The 24,900-nt window shown below is 37.5% G+C and overlaps 1 protein-coding gene across 3 annotated transcripts in view; it reads right to left on the bottom strand.

Moving 5' to 3' along the window:
* Window positions 1-24,900, bottom strand: part of LOC122799842 (acidic mammalian chitinase-like) — a 388,615-nt gene that overhangs the window by 14,852 nt on the left and 348,863 nt on the right. For all 3 annotated transcript variants that reach the window (XM_044069170.1, XM_044069172.1, XM_044069169.1), the window contains exon 8: window positions 5,776-5,958. In XM_044069170.1, coding sequence (XP_043925105.1) covers window positions 5,776-5,958 — 183 coding nt within the window. The remainder of the gene's footprint in view (window positions 1-5,775; window positions 5,959-24,900) is intronic.

Below are 24,900 nucleotides of genomic sequence, written 5' to 3'. Positions count from 1 at the left end.
TAATTATATATACAAACTCCACAATTGTACTACAGTGCGGAAAAGCAAATTCCCTGAACCCCATATTATACAATCCCCGAACAAACAGTTTTCCTCCACTTCCCCATATTTCAGACCATTAATCATATGGATTCAATCACATGAATTTTGATCTGAAAATTTGAACAAATAAAGTAGACCTGTATGCACTAGCCATGTTAAGAAGTTTGTGGTTTCTCAGTCAGCACTGTCCTTAGAAAATTCTTATTACCTAGCTCCTGTACTACCAGTTTTCTGTTGTCTGCTTTACAGTATTCAGGAATAATCTACAGTAGTCAGTTTCAAACCAACCCACTATAATGGACAGTATTAAAGGCTTAAGTCAGATACATGTCCATTAATCACCTTCTGTTCACAATTTTTTTTTAATTCTACCTCCCCAAGGAAGCCTGCTCAGTGGCTACATAACCTGCACTCAGTCAACGTATTCATTTTGTATGAAACGGACTTGTGTATCTCTGTGGTAGGTGAGATCCTTATGGCCCATTCATTCCTATCTGGAAAACCATATACTGGCCCATCCATTCTGCAAGTAGTGAGAGTCTGACAGGAAGCAGGTATGATTGCTATCCTTACAGAATGGTCTACTTCTACACTGCCTACAGAATCATTATAGCTGCCTGATTAGAAAAGAGTGTGCTTACTCACACATACACAATACACACAAAGACACACACCCACACACACACAGACACACACACATACACACATACACACATACACACACACACACACACACACACACACACACACACACACACACACACACACACACACACACACACACACACACACACACACACACACACACACACACACACATGCACGCACAAAGGCATATGCATGAAGGCATGCATGTGTGCACGCACACACATGCATACCCCCTATTGCTCAGCTCTGTAGGACAGAGCCTTCCTGATGCAGCATGAGCCAATATGGCCACTAGAAGCAGGTGATACACCCAGACAGTGCTATGGATCACAAATATCATGGGATTTGCTGCCTCCCTCCCACCTCAGGAAAATCAGGCTGGCATCAGCTCACCCTCATCCCCCTCACCTAGTGACTTGATGCCCATGCTGTTAATTGAACCCGAGTCACTTGGGCTATAGTCAGGGCATCATTCCTCTGTACCTTGGGACTGGGATGACTGTTCAAAGTTTTTGTGCATTGTGAGGAATATTCCCTGCACAGCTCCAATAACCCTGTTGCAAAACAAACAAACAAACAAATATATATACATATATATGTATGGGTATGGTGACTTTAGTCTAAACTGCTTTTGGACAACATGCAAATGATTAACAAAGAAACCAAAAAGGTTGAGAGAAACTAAGGATATGAAAAAACTATGTTTTTGCACAGGGGCAAGCCTGTCACATTCTCTGCTAATTAATTAAATATATAAACTCCTAGATCACACTACAGTAGGGAAAACGCATATACACCTCACTGGTGTAATACTTATTTTGTCAACATTCCCTGTTTTAGACCTTTTTTGTTAACCATTTACACGTTGACAAAAAGCAGTTTTAAATTCATTAGACCCAAACCTATGTATGAATGTATGCATGTATTTATTTGTTTATTTATTTAATATTTCTTTACCACGATAGTCCAACTGGGACAGAACCCATTTTCAGTGGACGCCTGAGGAGAAATGCTATAGATGAATATCTATCTATATCTATATATATCTGTAGCTATATCTATATCTATTTATATATATATATATATATATATATATATATATATATATATATATATATATATATATATATATAAAATAGACATAGAGATAGACATATAAAACAGAGTTAGTGTTTTTGAGAGTTTTCTTATTTTCCCAAAACATCTCTTATGTGTGTGTGTGTGTGTGTGTGTGTGTGTGTGTGTGTGTGTGTGTGTGTGTGTGTGTGTGTGTGTGTGTGTGTGTGTGTGTGTGTGTGTGTGTGTGTGTGTGTCTGTGTGTGTGTGTGTCTGCGTGTGTGTGTCTGTGTGTGTATTTATAATCTTACCTTCTTATATGACTTCCTCAGGGACTTCTTAAAAATATTTAAAATCCCAACACTCCATACCCATACCTCAGAACTACAGTCCTCTGCCTTCCTGGATACTGACTATGCATTTTTGTTTCAGGCCAATGTCAAAAGAATACATTTGCGATGTACTAAATAAGAAAACTTTCAAAACCTCAAGCTTGATAGCCTCTGCTCCTTGTTTATTCAGCAATGTAAACAGCATATCTTAAATCCCTCCACTCATGCCTACAACCGGCCAAGTAAATTATCATTTTTTAAATCCAAAAGAATTCCACAGTTAGTCACCTTTCTAAGAGGAACCCACTTAAATCAATGTTGTGAACATTTTCCTATCGGCTGGCACTGAGAGAAATCCTGGAAAAAATGGTTTACATGCAAACTTGCAAATTCATTCACATATAGGATAGAATATAAATATATATATATACATATATATATATATATATATATATATATATATATATATATATATATATATATATATATATACACACATATATATATATATATATATATATATATATATATATATATATATATATACATACATACATATATGGTAGTAAATCCAGAAACCCGCACTGGTTTTAGGCATATTGGAGTACCATAACTGAAGTGGGAACATTGACCAATGACATCATTTAAAACTGGGCAGTCTTAATAGGGCATTTGACCTAATAACCACTAAATCCTATAAAGAAATATCCAGAGTTGGTAATAAAATGATTATTAGCCTACCAACACCTCCATTCATTCTGAAATCATTTTCCAGTTCAGCCCCACTGCCTTTAAGTATCCTTTAAGTTTCGCCCAAGCTCCACTCTTCCTCCCTTTCTCTTTTTATATATCCTTTCTTTGCTTTCCACCAAAAAAAGTGAACCCTTCCTTCTACATTTAGACAATATGGATATTTATAGGTCTTCACCATCCAAAACAACCATTGTAATTCAACTGAAAATGACCTCATAAGTCTAACAAATTATTTTCCCTCAAAATAACCTTTTAATTAGTCACAGTAAAGCCAAATACATGACCTTTGAATTGCACCCCAAATTATTTACTTGATATTCCTGAGATATCCCTATGGAATCCAGACCACTTTTTAAATATCTCAGACTCTGGTTTGACTATTGCCTTCCCGTTGACTTTATTACTGAAACAACAACATCAAGAATTAGCACACTGCTTTTCTGGACGTAGAACATTTACATCTTTGTCTCCACTTTAGGCATGTTTACCTTTAAAATTCTTGATTGTGGACTGTTGCTAATTGCTTATCCCTTCCCAAAACATCACTTACCCTTAATAAGGACTACCAGCAAAATCTGCAGGTTCATTATATTGCCCCCTCTATATGGATATCGGGGAAACTTTTGTAAAATCAAACTGTCTGCCAGTTAGTGTACTTGGATATGCTTCTGTTTTCCTTCTTAATTAATTTATTAAAACTAAAATGTTTTCTTTAACTTGCTAGCAGACTTTTATTTATTTATTTGTTGATTGATTGATTGCCTTTGTTTACTTGCAGTGTCTGAATGGGTGATAAAAACCCTTTTCAGCAGTGGCCCAGGGGAAAAGGTCCATATTTAGATTTGAAAAACAGAACATTACAATGCAGTGAGACAGATATTTAAAACAATTTACTATTTGCACACTAACATAACATTAGAGAAAAATTTATAAAATAATTTAAAATTCCAGAGACAGTTCTAATTCTAGCACAGTTAAAGATCACACCACTCCCAATATAATCTTAGGCTATATACTAACAATGCTCTAAAGGCACCTAAAATATAAACTACAGTGCATAAATTATTTCCTAGCACATTTAGGACCACCTGGGACAGCTTTCTTCCCTCGATTACAGCACGTATAGTCCTTGGCTACAAATCAGTTTAAGGATTATGCACATTAATCTGTCAGATCTAGTCCAGTCCTTTATTCACTTTTGTAGAACCTCTCATCACCATGATTGGATTGAGAACTATCATAAATGATGGTATGTTGCCTCCCAATGTTTGCTCTATTAAATGCATTAAATGATCTGCTGTTGAGGTGGGATTTACTGACTCTTCAGGAGACAGAGCTGCCTTTCTCTGACCTCTGTGACCAAATGTTATGCTGACTGCAAGTAAAGGAACAGATGAGTAAAGTAATCTGTATGCTTACTCACACCATTCAGTCTAGCATTTTGATTTAGTGATAAGATGTGGGATATGTCAGATGTGGGATATGTCAGATATTTTACTTAGCAACACTACCGGTAAGTTCTGCATGGATAGGTCCAGGTGAATGCTGTATAGGAAAGGAGGTAGTAAGGTAAGTGATTTCCACACAAACTTCCCAGGCAATGATCTTCTCCAGCATGACTGCTTTGTTTCTATGGTATATATTCTAAAGACACAAATTAAAGATATAGCACATACACTAAAATTATCAACATTAATACTGAAACATTTAACTGGACAGATAGTAGCATACATATGCATTTTCACTTTGGATTGATATCATGTTTACTGGTTCAGTTGTACCCTTTTATATTTATTCATATTTTTGAAGCTCTGACATTGGGTGCCTCTCTGCTAGGTAAAATGTTTACTTGTATAGCATGGGTTTAATGGGTTTATATAATGTTTACTCAGCTATGTTATTGGTACAGAGACTGTCCTGAGGGATGCTGGTGTGGCTGGAGGGTTGAAATATGATTGGTGAGTCCAGTCTGTATATAACTTAGGTGCTGATTGCACAGCTATGCAGTAGGATTATATGTGTGTGTGTGTGTGTGTGTGTGTGTGTGTGTGTGTGTGTGTGTGTGTGTGTGTGTGTGTGTGTGTGTGTGTGTGAGTGTGTGTGGTATTGGATGGGGATGTAGGGCCAGACCCTCTCCCTTCACTTATGATAAATGAGTTATGGTCATCCAGTGTGTATTTATAGTGCAAGGTGTTATTATTCTTTTTTTAATCCTTTACATTGTGTTTCCTGTTGTTTTGTTGATTTTTCTGAGGCAGTGCAATTAGTTCCATGTCTGACTCATCCATCTGCATTTATCTCACATGGCATTCTAACTGTTCATATTTTAGTGGAACATTTCTATAGAAATAATTTATAAATCCTAGTCACTGGAAATATTTTATAAGCTACAGTCATTTGCACAAAAACATAACATCAGTGACTCACGATACAACATATGGGTCACTTAGATAGCACTGGAAGGCTGCACTTTCAGGCTCCACATTAGGCAACCTGGATTATACCCACAGATGGTGCTGATACTGGTGAGAGAGAGTGTGTGTGTGTGTGTGTGTGTGTGTGTGTGTGTGTGTGTGTGTGTGTGTGTGTGTGTGTGTGTGTGTGTGTGTGTGTGTGTGTGTATTTGTGAACCTATGGCATTGATGCATTCATGGCAGTTGGATTTCCATTACGGCCACCACCCCTTACCCTACTTGTCAGTAGAGTAAGTATATAATCTGAGGAGACCTCTTAATGCATACCTCCTGATTAGCAACTGCAAACATTACATTGTTGAAGTGTAACATGGATAAACAGTTTCAAACAGATGTACATTTTGTAAAATTGTCAGAAACCTGATGTCTACCATCTCCTTTAAAATGCTCCTCTTGTTTACCTTTGTATAGCAATTTTGGTTGAGACAGATACATTCTGCTGTTTATAATAGTAGCATTTATCGGAATACCTCATAATATGACCAGAATCCAGCCTCTCTTGTGTATGTCCCAGGGGATGCAGGACCAGATGCTGGGGCACCAACACCAGTTTCACCAGATGAGAGTGTGAAGGTACGCCCATAGGTTGGGACTCCCATTATCAGCTTTTCAACTGGAGCTCCATTGTCCCTCCAGTATGTCATGGCAAAATCCTGCATTAGGAGCAAAGAAAATCATTTAGAGAAAGGAAGAATACATAAACAGCTATACACTGAATTATAAAAGTGCGAATGAAATAAAATGGTAACAAATTTGGAAATAAGTTTGCAAGCAAAAAAATAATAATAATAATTAAGCTATGTCTGTACTTGCTTTTATATAAATTAAGTGAGCATTACAAGCAAGGACCACACATAAAAGAAATATGTGTGGGTATTCCAATGCATGTATTGCACTACTTTGAAAAAAAAGACATGTGGAAGTTTGGTACAAAGCAATGCATCAGGTTTTCAGCCCATGTATTGGTCTATTTGTGATGTGGCCTTTTAAATGATGAAAAATATTGATGATACAAAGAAATGGAAACCACTGGACTCTTGCTGGCATGTATGGTGTCTCAAGTCTGTTGTATTTTTTATAAAGTTGATTCTCTTTCATTGTTATTGCTGGAATGGGAATATATTTTCATTTCATGACACCACAGCAGGCATTATTTTTGTTTAGTCTCTTCCCACATATCCTTAGCTACCATAACAGACTCTTTTTTTAATCTAAACAAAAATAATGCAAAAAACAGAGAAACTGTGAGCTGTTGTTTATAGATATGGATAGTAAGATACAAGCAGTGAAAATGTTTTTAATCCATTCAGTTTTACATACTAGTCAGGTATATTTTGATAAGCCAGAGAAGAAGTCGTGGACAATGATTGATAAATAGTTGAAGGAATTTATTTGGGAGGGGAAGAGGGTGAGAGTGATAAGGTGATCCTCCCACAGAACAAGGTTATTTAAGATTACTTGATTTGTATGGATATTTTAGTGCAATACAGTTAAGGCTGATATACATAACACAAACCGAAGGCTATAAATCAAAGTGGAATGTGATGATGATGAACCGGGGTGGGGGTGGGGGGAGGGTGATAGAAATAAAGTGGGAGTATGATTTTAGATAAAAATCCTTAAGGAGGATAACCATAACTATACACAGTATTATATTCATAAAGTTGCAGAAAGTATTCTAAGAACTAAGTCAACAGAGGACTGGAGAAGGAGATTTTGCTGGTAGGAATGACTACAAATAGGGGTACAGAAACTGGCAAGATGGGACTGGAATTAAGATACTGGATGCAAATAATTAGAGAGGGAAAGGTAATAGAATAGGATGAGGCTAACCAGAATTTTACACTGTAGGTTTGAGATTGCCTTCCATACCAGGAACTGATATTAGAATACAGGCAAAAAGAAAGGTGTGGGTGAGTCCTAAATGAAAGACCAGCTTTAGTAGAGCTTTTAGTCAAGTTGAGAACAGAAGCTGCTTTCAAAAAGGTTAATTAGTAGGGCATATAAAATATTGCATGATAACTATAAGGAACAATCAGAGGAGGTTAGAAAAGATTGGGAAGAGAGGCTGGAAAAGCAATTTACAAAGGAACAATGGAAGGATATACATATGACTCCCAAGGATACAACAAAATCCATAAGGTTTAAGGACATGTTTGCTCACGTATTTTGATACCCTAAGTAGATAGCAAATACTGGATGTGTGATGGGAAAGTGAGAGGTAACTGTGAATATGTTTTCTGGGAGTGTGATGAGTTGTTAGATTTCAAAACTACACTACAGAGTACTCTGTCAGAAATATTGGGGACCAAATTCCTGTAATTAAGTAAATTATTCTTTTGAGCTGAGACATAGGATATGAATTTCCTAGACATTGTAAGGCTTTATTAAGTTTATTGCTACTGGCTGCCAAAAAAGCAATTACTAGAATATGAAATTAAAATCTATACCAACTGTAATAGAAGTACTGAATATTGTTAAAAAATGGAAGTGACATCTTTAGAAAAGGGAAGGGAAACATTACATAGAAATAAATGGAAGTTGTGGAAACAATACATGCAGAATAACAGTCAGGAGGAGGACTGAGGTTTAAATGAAGACAGGAATGGTACAATATATGTAATGTTGGAGTGTAGGATAGTTATAAATTGTTAATGTATGTCTGCCTATGTCTTGAGTGAAAACGTAATTAAGATTGTTTAAAAGAAACTGTAATGACTACATTACAGGGGAACATGACAACACATTCTGTATCTTGGAGGACTAGAACTCAGTGACAGTCAAGCTACATCATCAGTGAAAGCACTGTCTGAGAGCCCTGACTACTTGGAGTTATGTGGACAGAAGAGACCATTTTTCTAGGATAGTCAGCAGGTACTAATGATGCTCAACTGCAATTGTAGGTGGGATGGGGTTGCTCATATATTTTCAGGGACATTAAGTCAGAGTACCACATATCTAAATCGTAGCCCTCGGTGTAATATGTATTCTAGTGGCAGAAGATAGCATGGGTCATGTATGCAAACTACATATTTTCTAATTTCTGTGTCAAGTTTCCCATCTTGTCTTAAACAAGGCAAAAAAAAAAATCACAAGCCATATGCATAGCTCTCAACCTTCCATCTCCAAAATGAGGAACACTAGCCCTCATAATGTGAAACAAATGGGCAAAATGTGGAACACATACTAATGGCTTACTAACACCTTTAACTAGGAAAGTCATAGGATGGTTAAAATATGCTGGTTTTACTTATAAAGAAGATATTTTAATGGATTGATATGATTCATTTCTATTTACCATGGATTTCACTTAAAAAAATTCCTAACACTGAATGTGTGACAGACTCTTTCAATGTGGAACTTTGAGGAACTTCGAGGAACAAGAACTTTTTAAGACCCCAAATGAGGTACGTTCCTCATAATGAGGTACAATTGAAAGGTATGGCCATATGCAATATTTTCAGTTCTACAAATAAAATGAATAAAACTGCAACTACATTTCGATGCATGTTTAGAAACTTCTGCTGAATTTTATTTTTACATCCCTCATTTTAAAAATAGTTATTTGTATTTCACACATTTTGAGCTGAAGCTGTGGTTGCAGCAACGTTGCCTACATAAAATTGCTGCTGTTATTCTTCTTATCTGCCCTTGTGTACAATTTCTAAAAAATTAAATATGGTCATGGGCTGATAAATATGTCATGTAATGTTACAAGGAAAACAATAATATTTAAAGCTTCTACAAAATGGCTGACTAACTTTGCAGATTACTGCAAGCTAGGAGCAGTCATTAACTCTCCAAATGACTTAGCCATTCTGAAGGAAGGTTTGTCTCAAATAAATAACTGATTCCAAAATCATGGACTGAAACTGAATGCCAAAAAATGCATTACTGTAACCTTTGGGAAATCATCTACCCCAGGGAGATACTACATTGACAATAAACCCCCTAAGAGCTGTCCGAGTTGTTTAGGATTTGGGGACTTACATGGACAGTGACCTACCTTTTCATAGGGTCATAGGTTCATAGGTACTAGGCTAACAACCACAAGGGCCATTTTAAGCCTAGCCATGCATCCCAAATCTCTGACAAGTACTGATACCGACATGTGTCTATTGTTATAAGAAAGTCCTTTTATATTGCACAGCTTATAAATGTAGGGATTGTGTCTAGATCTAAGGATGTAATTGTCTCCCTTTATTTAGCCCTCATAAGGCCAGTCATTGAATATAATGTCCCCTTTGGCATGTGTGGGCTAATGGTTAAGGCGTTTGCCTTAAAAACACAAGGTGCAGGGCTTGAGTCTCACAAGGGATAATTGGCTAGGCTTAAAGTGGCTCTCAAGGGCAGTTAGCCTAGTACTAATCTATGAACCTATAATCTGTCCAGACACATGTAACAACTGGAACACCCACAGAGAAGCCTACATGGACCAACTTACCCCCTGTCACTATGCTTGGTATCCTACAGACTGCTAAGAGTTGACCTGTGTCTGGCATACAAGGCATCCTCTGATCAGTTACTGATAGATTTACTGTACATCAGCAAGACAAATGGCATCAGAAATACTCAGTCTAGGGATCTAAATGTCTTCTACAGTATCAACAGAACAGCTTGGAGGAACAGGTATATCTCACAAGGGATAGCGTTGCTGTGGAAAGACTCCCCATCCACATAAAATAAAATTAATTTCTGTCCATTTTCAAGCACAATTTAGATCTTTGAATGGGAAACAGAAAATTTACCTCAGGACTACCCCCTGTACTACTAATGGATAGCAAATAAAGGTAAATCAAGCAGGAACCAAGCCAAAACTTGTAGCAAAAAAGTAAAAGTCAGCAATGCCTCTTTTAAAATTCCCTGAGTTTAATAAAAACAAAACACACGCCTTCACTCCATACCAGTGTTCATCAGGCATTAAAAGGTTTCTTACACACACAATACTCAAAGGGTCACAGTCAGAAGCACTGTACAGCCATGTCAATGACTGCATGAAGACAGGTGTGCCTACTAGATGTAACCTCAAAACTAATTCAAAAAACAAACCATCCTGGTGGAATCAAAACTTAACCAGGTTGTACAACAAAAGAAGGTTGTAGCTGAAATTAGGAAGTGTAACACCAACAATTATAAAAACTGTCTCATCATACTGATTAGACAACTAAGAGGGTTATTTAAGTCCAATAAAGCAAATTTTGAGGTAAAGATAGCATCCAAGACCAAGGACAACTGTGAGACCATCTTCAGCTATGTCTGAAACCTGAAAGGCAGAGTACAACAGTGTGTCAAGCTGCTGGTAAATGGAACCACATACACTGAACTGGGAGTTACAGCAAATCATGTCTGACAAATTCAGCTCCAGCTTTACCCCCAGCCACTTCCCAGGAAAAGACATACTAACATAACCCATCCATCTATCAGTAAGTAGTCAGTCTTAAAGACAGTCTCTAAGACCAAGAATACAAACTTGATGGACCCTGATAATATTCCAGGATGCCTTCTAAATAGCCTGAAATATGATCTATCAGGGCCACTGGAGTCACTATTCAACCATAGCCTCCGAATAAGCTTCATGTCATGCAAATGGGAGACAGCAACAGTCATCCTTCTGCACAAGAGTGAGCTATCAATGGATCCTGGCAGCTACAGACCCATTAGTCTGACTAGTCTCATATGCATAGGCATGGAAAGAAATATAATGAAAATGGTTAATAATGACATAGGAAACCTTCAGACACTGGACCCAATCCAGTTTAGTTTCGCCAAAGGAAGGTCATGCTTACTGAACTTGGTGGACTTCTTTGAGAAGGTTGCCAAGGCAATTGATGAAGGCAAAATTGTGCATACTGGCTACATTGACCTGGCTAAGGCATTTGATACAATACCATATCCAGGCACTGTAAACAAACTCAGGGAATTAGGCATAAACCCCTATGTAACCTGCTGGTTTGCCAGTTGACTCACAAATACCCAGGAGGTTAGGACTGGACATTTCATCTTCACAAAGAGACCAGTCACCATTGGAGTACCCTGAGGGCTCTGTGCTGGGTCTGATCCTCTTTGGCATCTATTTCTCAAAGTCAAGGCCAATATCAAGGGCCTCTGACTTACCAAGTTTGCAGATGATTGCAAGCTGTCACCAATCATAGACATTCCCCAAGATGCTAACATTTTACAGGAAGGTCTAACACAGACAAATGACTGGTGCCAAAGCCACAGTTTAAAGTGCCAGCAATGTATAATAGTAATTTCTGGGAAGCTAGCCACCCTGGAAAATGACATAATTAATAAAACAATTATAAAAGTAGACAGAGTAGTCAGGGATTTAGGGCCTAGTCTAGATAGTAACCTGGTTTTGACCAACATGAGTCTAAGGTACTAAGAAAATCATTTTGTGTCACTCAGCTTATAAGTGGCATGGCATCTAGGTCCAGGGAAGTCATCATGTCACTGTACTCAGCCCTCATCAGACCTATGACTGAAAATAATAATCCCTTTAGTATATACCTAACAGGCACATGCAGCAACTGGAATGTCCAGAAAGGTTCCTTACAGAAAGAATACAGGGCATAAACTCATTGTCCTATGCAGATTTCCCCAAAGCCCTATTCATATACTCTGTTTCCTGCAGACTCTATAGACTGCTGAGAGACGATTTATGCTTGGCAAACAAGGTGTCATTCAATCCCACTTTAATGAACCTTTTGTAATCTGCAAAATGAAGAGCACCAGAACTACTAGATGCAAAGATTTAAACTTTGCCTGGGATTTAAATAGGACATGTTGGGGGTACAGGTATGTACTTCAAGGAATTTCCATTTTCTGGAAGAGGCTTCCCATTCATGTGAAGGTAGCGCCCTTCCCTAACCCTATTCAACTGTAACCTGGACCAGTGGATGAGAAATTGGAAATTCCTCTGTGGTCTGACACCTGTGTCTCTGAAGGACATATGCAGCCATTAAATCATACCCTAACTAACACATAACTCTTAAAATAACCTCAAAGGCATAATGGCCCATGGCATACATTTGGGTTGCATTATTAGGCTTATACAGGCAGAAGTGATCATTAGCCTAGTGTGTGTCTAAGAACTTATAAGACTGAATGACCTCAGAATCTTCTGGCTGCCTTTCCATTTAACATCTAAATTTATTTTATAACAGCCTGCACTACCCTAAATTAGGGTTGATGATGTAACTACTTTTCCTTCAGAAAAGCTGTTATTTTTGGCAAACACCTCAGATTCTTGTTAATAACACTGTTGGAGCCCACTTTTTCCCCTCTTTGCTGAACTGTGGTCCTGAATACTTGTGAAGCCCCTTACTACTAGGAACTTAACATGATGCTCACTTCCACTAACTTTATAAATACATTAACACTGAGTGTTGGAGAAAGGACTTACTTTCAGTGAGTTGTGACCTTGACAAGTTTAACTTGTAATGCGTTACACTGTTTTACTGTCTGATAGCTATCAATAATTCAAGAGTGATAGACTTGCTAAAAAGATTGGTGGTGAATAAATACTACTGCTCCATACTTGTGAAGCCCCTTACTACTACTAAAACCAACAACATAAGACAGGAACTGCCCAAGATGGGCATTTATTACAACTTTTCACGAGTTGGTATGCTGAATTTGTCATTGGCTATGTCTGTATTCATCTACTCCCTTTGGTTAAAAGTCTTGGTGTTCTCCTTGGAGAACTGGAGCACTGGACAAGAAATAAAAATAATGTATTCCTGTTATTGAATGATAACCTACACTAGTACTGAGACCAGATGCCTGTTAGTATTCCGAAAACTGTTATTTATAATCCAGCCTTGGAAGAGACTATAATTGTGAATGATGGAACATATACTAAGTCCAAGGCTGCAGCATCATAGAGCATTGCCTTAAATGTGTCACAGATGTGGAAGGGAGTGAAGCCACTATTGCAAAAATGTTTTAAAGATGTTGCAACACTTTTAGACATTGACTTTAGTTTATTCAGTTGCACTTTATTTTTTGGGTACTTACGTATTATCGCAACCAGATTTTTGCGGTAATGCTGGTTGCTTCTGTTTAGGTCAAGTAGTAGCAGTACAGTGTTATGAAGGTTAGACACGTCTTCTGTAATGTTTTAGTAGTTTTACGAAGGTTTATCATTGAAACGGCTGAAAAAACTGAAGTCGGAAAAGTAAGGTTTGAAAAATAGGTTTCCCCTTTACTGCCAGCATCTCGTGTCAGTTTAAGCAAGTCCCATTCCACTTTCAAGGTGCTCCTTTGACATGCTGGCAGTCGGTGAAGGAAAGAGATCTGTTTTCAAAACCTTAACTATTCTTTTCACAGCCGATTCAATGGTAAACCTACCCTAAGACTACAACAACACTACAGAAAATAATAGCAAGCACCTAATCTGCTGTTCAAACTCCGCTTGTGCGCAATATCATCCGCTTAACTGCCACACTCCTTTCAGAACCAACAGACATACACACGTAACCACTGCGATCACAGAAATCAACGCTTGATGTGTTTAAAGGATGCTTCCCACAAATCTTAAAAATTATAAGTCCTAACATTTGTTAAAACGGTGACCAATATCCTGACAGTGTACCCTTCCATAGTACACTTCAGTGATGCCGTTTCAGTACAAATCAACAAAGTTAAAAGACGATGCAAAATCTGGTTGTGATAATACGTAAGTACCATTTTTTTAATTGAGATATTTGCAGTTATGGGTCTCACACATATAATAAGGATCCCAAGGGGCCTATGTTTCCATCTTGTGAGTAAACTTCATGTCATGACTGTGAGTCACTCATTGATGACAGAGTATTCAAGGTATAATTCCACTTGTAGCAAACACTAAGTTCTCAGCTGGGCGCTCAGCAGTTACACTTTTTTTTTTCTCAAATAACTTTTTATTTTATTTCACAAATAACAAAACATTACAAAAAATCCGTGATTGGGTAACAAAGCATTGCATGCAAGGGTGAACCTGAAAGCAAAAAAAAATAAACTACCTAAACCTATAAGCTAACTAATTTATATACAAAATTTACAAGCAAAGGTGCTACCAGACAAATAAAATACATTAGAATGGAAAATTCAAAGTTATGAGGGATATCAGTGGATCTCCGAGTATGACAGGGGGGTGGGACCTCTACAATAATCAAGATGATAAGCTACGAGATCACAAAGAATTTGGTCAAGTAAGCATTTCCAGAATTCTTTAAAGTAGGCTTATTTCTTAGGCCCATTTATGATAAGCTTTTGGGCAGAAATATATTTCAATGCCATCTCCTTAAACCCCGTCCAGCAAAGTTAGTGCGATCCATCCAGTTTTTAGTGATGTATAATTTGATAACAGAGCAGAGAGTGATTAGTACATGATGTTCTAACTTGGGTAGCTTAGTGGTGGGGATATGGAGAATGGCTGTTTCCCAGGAAAGGGTAGATTTATGGTATCCCATTTTCTCGAGGCGTACTTTTAAAGAACACCAAAGTTTGTGGGTATGTTTGCAGAACCAAAGTATATGAAGGAGGTCAGCTCTCAGAAAGGAACAACAAGTATATGAAGGAGAGATTTTGGGATCAAAACGATTGAGCACAGAGGGCATGTAATAAGAGTTATAATCTATTCTGTAAAATGAATAAAGAATTAGCCAAATTTATTTGGTTTCCTAAATCAGTTAGGATATCTTACTCTAAGCTAGCTTACCCCAAGGCAAAAGGTGGGCTAAGCCTTCCAAATTTTCAACTCTACTACATGATTATTTGTGCTAATAGAATCTTGACTATTTCAAAACTCAGTTGTGAAGATTATACTCTGTCCCCATCCTGGATGAAAATATGGTACAATCACGTTGTTACTAACAAAATTAACCCAAAGCTCTCCCGTTTCTATCCCTGACCAAATTATCTAGTACCCTAAAACATAAGATCAGACTATTCCAAAAATTGATAAAAGACATCAACCTTGAAAATACTCTACCTCTACTCCAGCCCCTTCATCTTAATCCGAACATTAAGATCAATAATGAGATGGTTAACCTCACTGACTTCTCTCTTATTAAAGATATCAAGGTATGGGATATTTTCAAATATAAGGCAAAAACTCTGAGTTACGACTAATTCTTAAAATCAACAACAAATACACAGTCACTCTCCGACAATTAAGAGAATTAATCTCATCACAATTTGCTAATTTTCCTGCCAATTGTCAGGAAATCAACAGGCTCTGTGAAATTATATCTACTGTCTCGAGTTCAGAGAAAATGCTCTCTAGATCTTACAGCATATTGAACTCTATATTACATAACTCAAACTGCCTTTTCTCTAGTTAGTGGGACAATCAAGGAACCCTTATTACGGAGGATCAAAAGCTATCTGCTATAAAAATGACCACAGAACTATCCTCTTTCAAAAAACTCATCTACACACAACTGATGATCAGCAGTTACACTTGATAATGAGATTCTACCACACTCCATAAGTGACAGCTGTCCTGTACTATCAGTATAGTCCTTTAAGATGCAGGACTACAGTTGTCTGTGTAAAAGAAATCTCTTTCATGTGAGTAAAGGAATTGGCATTAGTGAACACACCTACAAGTACTAACACAATTCTCGTGCTGATACTGAATGATGTGTGATCATACTGACAGCACTTATATTGGTCTGGACATTCCGAACAGAATCTTTCCTGTAAGGAGATCGAGAAGTAATAAGTACTGCTGGACCCCTAATGACCTCACAGTCAAACGTAGAAAAAGTACAAAGGCTGGCACCTATGGAAAACCCTTGCAACTTGAAGATACCTGGAGATGTGGGGCTCTATATAACTAGCTCATGGCAGCCAAAGCTTTTCTTTTTCTTCATTTCAGGACTTCACCTAACTGCACATCTCAAAGCATGCAACTAACACTTTTTGTGTCCAAATGAGTTGAGGCAGCAGTTACCAAGGTTTAGTGCTTCACAATGTTGCATTTTAAGGCATACTTGCCACCTGCAAGAGAATCATTTGCACAATATCAAAAAGATATGCTCATAGCCGTTCTGCAAGATGTATCGTTTTCTTTTCATTCATCTTTTTTAAATATTTCTGTAATTCATTTAAAAATTAAGAGAACAATGTGGTTTGCTTTAGCATGCATTTTCTGAACAGTAGGTATGACACTAATATCTACCATTACTGACTAACTGCAATCCTCAGTAATTAATGAGAAAAATCACACATTTTGCAAGAGACGGGAAAACGTGAAGAAAAACCATGAATGTTCTGCATGAAAGGAACAGATAAGAAGTATGCTCTGAATACTTTTCCTACTGTCTATGTTCCATCACAGCACATCTACTGAGAATTTGGGTGTGGCATGACATCAACACTAGGAGAAGAGCTCTGAGGTATTTTGCTCAATAATCAAGGGCAAAGGACAAATCCAGGGACATTTTTTTACATGTTTCTCTAATGCAGTTAAAATGTTAATAGAACAGCAGGCTTTGCATCAATATGTATTTTCTGAACAATAGGAAGTTTGAAGCTTTTGTGTCTGGTATCAGCTGACTGGGAATCTCACTTTATGAATATCCAGTAGATAATAGCATTAATGAATATTCATAAGCAACAACTCCTCCCTCCACATGTTCAAATCCATTACTTCAAACAGACAACTGTCAGTCAGGACTAATTTGTGTGTGACATAATGAAGTTGTACATGTGAATCGTATTAGGAATGCCTAAACCTGCTTTAACTCATTTATACTCTTACATGATCAGAGAGTCAGTCAGGTATTTGAGAAACTAAAAACTGCCGCTTTTAAAATAGCATGTAGTATGCTCCATTTCCAGCTGTTTTACTATTGATCTGTTTTAAATTACTAGTGTAGACTGCTCACATTATAACATTATGCTTACATTGTACATATCTTTGCTACTTTCTTCCTCAGTCAGACTCTGTCTCTCTCCCTCCCTTAAAAACCCTGCACATTACTGATGATGCCCTCTGGGTAGTGAAGAGCTGCTGCACTATGAGTAAAGCTGGTTAAAACTGTCTATATTCAGCTAGTCAAAACACTTCTGGAATGAAATCCAATCTTTTAATGGGAAAGCTGAGAAAATCCCAGTTCTTATTAATTTCACTCCCAAATTACAATACCTACAACTCCAAACCACAACTGGAACCAGTGAAAAAAACTTTCACAGCAACTGGTAAAATCCAAAAAGCTTTATTGTACCACACACCGATTGAGCGCTTTCTTCCCTACTGAAGGGACTTCATCAGAACAGTTTCAGTTTTACAACCCAGCCCTTTTATGTAAAGAAGCACCCAATTAACCAATTAATTATACTAAATACTTACATAAAAACTACAGAGACATAAAAACAAGATACATATAACAATTATGTGTATACAACAGTTCAAAACATTACATGGCAATTACATATGAGATAAATTAACGTTCAGTGAACGTTAATTTATCTGATATGAACTTGCCATGTAATATTTTGAACTGTTGTATACACATAATTGTTATATGTATCTTGTTCAGTGAACGTTAATACCCAGTACTTTGTTGGCTCCACTGTTTGCACTCAACATATAAACACATACCCAGTACTTTCACTTTGCTTCCTCCATTTCTTGCCCTCATTCCTTAGTCTAAGCAGTGCAAACTCTGAATATTACCCATGCAGCAGTAACTCATGTTTCTGGCCTGAACTGCCAAAACTAGACAATTAAGATGGAGCCCTTTTTCGTCTGTCTAAATAGTGAACTGGAGGTGCCCCTGTTCTTCGTCCAATCTTTCTCAGCTTGAGAGCACCTTTCAGTGCAGAAGCATTAGTGTATATTCTAAAGTCATTACTCACAAATTATAATCGAAGACATCTGGAAAAGTCACATGCATCCTTTTTTTCAATTTAAGAAGGTCATTTTAAAGAGAATACCATACCCTGCTTCATGAAAACCAGTCATGTTGAGTCTTGAAAGGGTCCTTTGTTCTGATTGAAGAATTATCAGTGCAGTAGAACCTCTAGAGTCAAAGCTGCTGACTGTTTCTGTTATTGGTCAGATTACACAAGGCTATGTTTTGGAACCCCAATAATTGTTCTTTCTTGTAAAAGCACCAACTAGTGATCTAGGCAAATATGCAAATCAGTCTACACATACATTTCCTTATTCTCATCAGATCCATCAGTGATATGGAAACATATAACTGGGGTTTAGAATGATTTTATTTGCATATGCAGCCAGTTTGACATTCATAACATGGCATCTACTTTGAAGTACAGGCCAACACTAAGGGACTCTGGCTAACAAAGTTCGTGGATGACTGCTGTGAGCCATTATTGAATCCACAAATGATGTGGATATTTTACAAAAGGGCCTTACAGAAACAGATGCTTGGAGCCAGAGCCATGGGCTCAAGTTTAATACCAAGAAATGTATAGTTATCCCCTTTGGGAAAAAACATGCACCCATGAATTACCACATAGGTAGCGGTACACTAAACACCGAAAGTGTGATGAGAGACTTAGGAACACAGGTGGACAGTGGTCTCATCTTTGATAACCACATCACCACAACAGTCAGGAAATCCTTCTATATGGGACACCTCATCACTAAGGGTTTTTCATCCAGAAAAAAGGAGGTCATTGTCCCACTGTACTCATCCCTCATTAGATCCATTATAGAGTACAACACCCCATTTGGTATGTACCTCACAAGACATCTGCAACAGGTGGAAAGGGCGCAGAAATACCTCACTAAAAGAATCACATGCCTAAAGCAGATGCCTATGCTGACCATCTAAAAAAACTCCAGCTATACTCTGTGGCATGTCGTCTACTCAGAGGTGATCTCTGCTTAACATACAAGGCCATGTCAAACCCTGACATGTTGGACATGCTCCACTTAAAGAAATCCCAATCCCTCAGAGCCACACGCTCCAGGGATCTAAACCTTGTCATCACAATGAACAAAACATGCTGGAGGGATAGGTTCCTGACCCAGAGACTCCCCTGACTCTGGAATAGACTGCCCATACATGTCAAGCAGAGTGCCTCCTTGGCCCTCTTCAAAAGGAACCTTGACAATTGGATGGGAGATAGGAAATTCACCCCGGGGGTCACGTCAGTCACCCTGCTAGACAGGGGTCCAGGGAAGTAAATATTGTGGGAAGAAATATCCAGGGAATTGTTATGGCTGGGCTTGTATAAGCCCTAGGGCCGATAGCCTAGGACCAACCTATGAACCTATGAAAACAAACACATACACATACAGACACACACCTACAAGCACACAAACATAAACACCACCAACTAAGAACTGCGTCCTGCTCTACATAATTGCTCTGACAATTACAGACTCTCATACAAGTTCACATATTCCCACACACTCACACCCACAAAAGAAAAAAAACGTAATAGTAACATAGTATTCTGTTAGAAGTGGCCTGCTCCAAATAATAGTTTGGACAATTACAGACTCCAAATGAGGTTTTGTTGTACAAGCCTCTATACAAGTACCGTGTTATTTTTATGATTCTCTCATCAAATTTCTCCTAGCAGACAAACAGCAACATCAGGAAAGTATCTGGTCTGCTAAAAGCCAGAAATGCAATTGTTCTAGGCACGTCACATTAAAGTTGTTGACATTCTCCTTAGCATCTTTCTTAAGTATTTGCTTTACTCCCACACACTTGAGGAGTTCCCCTGCAATATTTACTGGTAAATTCACAATAAACATGATGGCAAAACCACAGACAATCTGGGAGTGGGAGCTTATTTATTTTGTAGCAACGATTCTGCTATTTATACATCTACTGCTGGGGTTAGTATTACACCTATCTGAACTATGAGTGATAAGGATCAGTGCTGTAGCAAAAACATGTCAGCTCACTGGGTAAAATCACTATGTAACAACTAAGCTCCTGTTTTAGTTCTCTTCTGTAATTATTCCCTATGTGCAATGTTTGCTTTACCAATCATGTCACCTGAGCTGTACCAGAATAGGGTTCAAGATAGGCTAGTTCATGTACCAACTGGTGCACCTTTTGACTACAAAAAAAAAAAAAAGATGTTTAATCCACAGCATACTTTACCAAGACAGGTGAAGCATATCTTGTTCTACACTGGGGCTTGATATCAAATTTCTTATGTGTGGAAAAGGTGTGGCTCATGGTGACAACCTTTCAGACACTCTGAGCATTTAAATTATTAAAAATAAAAAAAAAATGCATTGATAGTTGCTGAGTTGCTTTGGTGGTCCTCAGCCACCCAACTTAAAGTATGTCCTGTTTTGTCTATCCTAACAAAGGTAAATACATTTTGTAAGTTGTATAGAGAGAGAGACCATATTGATTGTAGAATGAGCCTGCTTTCCTTTCACAAAAGAGACAAGTCAAATAGGCTACTTATTGGATTATCTCATTCTACCTAATATGTGCAGGTTGTATGAAAATTCAAATTATTTTCTTTTGTTTTCTTGTTCAGGGAAGATGTTGGGTAACTATATGGAGTGACAGACTGGCTCAAAGGAAATTCCTAGACCACATTAAACAAAAAAGGATGTGCTGATTACACCAAATTACATACTAATCTTTATTATTATATTTTTCTCCATGTATCTCAAATAGAGAACTTTTAAGAGGTTGTTATATAAAGACTTGACTCCTGCCACCCTTTCTCTCTCTCTCTGTTTCTGTCTATATATGGTCCATGTCAACTTCCTGAAAAGCAATATACTGAAAGTCATAATACCGAATGTACAATGTTGAAGTATCAAAACGCTGAAATGTTAAAATGTTGAAATCCAAATATGTACTCCCCTACACATGTAGATAGCTGAACCTGCACCCCTGCAGGTCCCATTTTTGTTCTCTTTTCTGTGTTTTAGTAACAGGGGAGTCATAGTGCTTGCTGACTGACTGTTTACTTGAGCAGTGTACATATGCAGTACATGCATGCTATTAGTAGGTATTTTGAGTTCAACATTGTAAAGTTTCAACATTTTGACTAGCATTTTGTATTCGGCATACTGCTGCTCAATAACTTGTCATATATCTTAAATACACACACACACACACACACACACACACACACACACACACATTAGATATATATATATATATATATATATATATATATATATATATATATATATATATCGAAAGAAAGAGACATACAGACAGACACACATACACACACAACCTATAATCCATACTTTCTAATGCTTCCAAGATTTGATAATTGGGGAGGTGGCCTAATGGTTAAGGTGCTTGTTTTACAAACACAAGGTACAGGGTTTGAGTCTCACATGGGATAATTGGCTAGGCTTAAAATGGCTCGCAAAGGCAGTTAGCTTAGTACTAATCTATGAAGTCCTATCACTCCAGTATAGGGCAGAATGGTTGTAATCTAGAAGAACAAACACTTTTTAGTGATGTAACAAAAAAAAAAGGGGGGGGGACTCTCATATGAGTAAATATTCTTTTCAGTGCTAGTTTCACTAGCAGCGTTTTGCATGAGATAGTGGTGTAGCAGGATCTGGGAGTTTTCCCTACCCCCAATGTTGCTCATAATTTCATAGGCAAGTATTAGGCTTGTTGCCCTTGTGGGCCATTTTAAGCCTACCCAATTTCTGTCAATGAGAATCAAACCTTGTGCATCTTGTTTGTGAGGTAAACACCTTAATATTAATGCCACCCTTCAAGCCCAATCTTGGTGTGCTATATACAATTAGAAAGGGTGTGGGTAAACAAGGGGACTTGCCCTCCCTGCAAAAACATTATTTTAGTTTGAGCAGTTTTCATTCCTTTTAGATATGCTCTAAAATGATTGTGGGTTTTGATATGCTCTTTTAAGCAAATTATATTTCAAGAGAGAATCAACAGAATGCTTCTGTAAATGACTAAAGCTAAAGCACTATTGGGACTGTGACGTCTGGCGCAGCAACTTCTGCAAATGTCATGCTGGAAAAAGAATGAAGGACATATTTCCTAATGATGTGTATAAACAGAAGTGATACTATAAAAAATGCCTTCAGTCAGTAATGCAATAGCTATGCAACAGCCTTGAGCCAGCTGACTTGTAGGCTGGAGCCATGCCAGCCACCTTCCACACCTTAGTGACTTTAATTTTGATATCATATACTTTAAACTTGCACACAGCAAGATTGGTGATGGTTTCATCATCTTGCCAGTAGAATCTTAGGGTGTCCAGCATATATGTAGGTATATGTGTACTAAGGTAATTCCTGACTAAGTTATGTATATGCGTACTGAGATGATACATGACTAAGTTATGTACATGTGTACCGAGGTGATTCCTAACTAAGTTATGTATGTGTGTACAGAGGTGATTCCTGACAAAGTTATGTATACATGTACTGAGGTGATACATGACTAAGTTATGTATATGTCTACTAAGGTGATTCTTGACTAAGTTATGTATAAGTGTACTGATGTGATTCTTGACTAAGTTATATATGTGTGTACTGAGGTGATTCCTAATTAAGTTATGTATGTATGTACTGAGGTGACACATGACTAAGTTATGTATATGTGTATGAAGGTGATTCCTGACTACGTTATGTATATGCTTACTGAGGTGATTCCTGATTAAGTTATGTATGTGTGGACTGAGGTTATTCCTAAGTTATTTATGTGCATACCGAGGTGATTCCTGGCTAAGTTATGTATGTCTGTACTGAGGTGATTCCTGACTAAGTTATATATACTGTACAGAGGTGATTCCTGTCTAAGTTATGTATACGTATACTAAGGTGATACATGACTAAGTTGTGTATATGTGTACAGAGGTGATTCCTGAATAAGTTATGTATATGCGTACTGAGATGATACATGATTAAGTTATGTATACTGTACAGAGGTAATTCCTGTCTAAGTTATGTATATGTGTACTGAGGTGATTCCTGACTAAGTTATGTATACTGTACAGAGGTGATTCCTGTCTAAGTTATGTATACGTGTACTGAGGTGATACATAACTAAGTTATGTATATGTGTACAGAGGTGATTCCTGACTAAGTTATATATACATGTACTGAGGTGATTCCTAACTAAGTTATGCAAGTGTGTACTGAGGTGATTCATGACTAAGTTATGTATATGTGAACTGAGGTGATTCCTGACTAAGTTATGTACATGTGTACTGAGGTGCTTGCTGACTAAGTTATGTACATATGTACCGAGGTGATACATGACTAAGTTATGTATATGTGTACTGAGGTGATTCCTGACTAAGTTATGTATACATGTACAGAGTTGATTCCTGTCTAAGTTATGTATATGTGTACTGAGGTGATTCCTGACTAAGTTATTTATGTGCATACCAAGGTGATTCCTGACTAGGTTATGTATGTGTGTACTGAGGTGGTTCCTGACTAGGTTATGTATATGTGTACTGAGGTGGTTCCTGACTAGGTTATGTATATGTGTACTGAGGTGATTCCTGACTAAGTTATGTACATGTGTACTGAGGTGATACATGACTAAGTTATGTATATGTGTATGAGTGTGATTCCTGACTAAGTTATGTATATGTGTACTGAGGTGGTTCCTGACTAGGTTATGTATATTTGTACTGAGGTGATTCCTGAATAAGTTATGTATATGTATACTGAGGTGATTTCTGACTAGGTTTTGTATATTTGTACTGAGGTGATTCCTGACTAAGTTATGTACATGTGTACCGAAGTTATTCATGACTAAGTTATATATATGTGTATGAAGGTGATTCCTGACTAAGGTATGTATGTGCGTACTGAGGTGATTCCTAAGTTATGTATATGCGTACTGAGGTAATCGATGACTAAGATATGTATATGTGTACTGAGGTGATTCCTGACTAAGTTACGTATATGTGTACTGAGGTGATTCCTAAGTTATGTGTATGCGTACTGAGGTAATCGATGACTAGTTTATGTATATGTGTACTAAGGTGATTTCTGACTACGTTGTTTGTGTGTGTGTGTGTGTGTGTGTGTGTGTGTGTGTGTGTGTGTGTGTGTGTGTGTGTGTGTGTCTGTAAGTGTCTGTGTTGGAAATGGGCATTGCTCTTCTTTTGTACAGTGCAGCATGTAAATATTTTATAATTTCTAATTTATAAGGGAGGATCACCTGCATTCCTGAAATATGAAAGAGCTTCACTATCACAGAATTTGAGAATTTGTAATCTACAGTATTCAACCCTTCATGGGATTTTGCAGTGAGTGGGCAGGATGTTTTAGCTGAGACTTTTCACATGTGATTTTCAAGTAATACCATGGGCGGGTGGGTTGATGCATTTGGTGGGAGGCTTTGAAATAACTCCACCCTTACATGAAAACATTATCAGTACTTACAATGTAAACTATGTTTTGACTCCATTGTTTAGCCATTAATATTTTTGTTAACATATCCTAATTCCAAGAGTCTTCTACATAGTATCCCTTCAAAACCTCCCTAAATGTGGACACCACATCAGTTCAAAAGGATTCTAACGACTCAGCCTACAGCCAGCACACCTTTTCAACATCACAGAAAGTCATATCTTCAGCATGTGGCCTTTTATTTTTTTTTTTTAATGAAGAATGAAATGTTCCAAACTTA

The sequence above is a fragment of the Protopterus annectens genome, chromosome 4.part0 (assembly GCF_019279795.1).
Source record: "Protopterus annectens isolate FY-2018-M chromosome 4.part0, PAN1.0, whole genome shotgun sequence".
Classification (NCBI taxonomy): domain Eukaryota; kingdom Metazoa; phylum Chordata; order Ceratodontiformes; family Protopteridae; genus Protopterus; species Protopterus annectens.
Note: the sequence above shows the minus strand (reverse complement) of the source record. Positions and strands in the feature narration are given on the sequence as shown.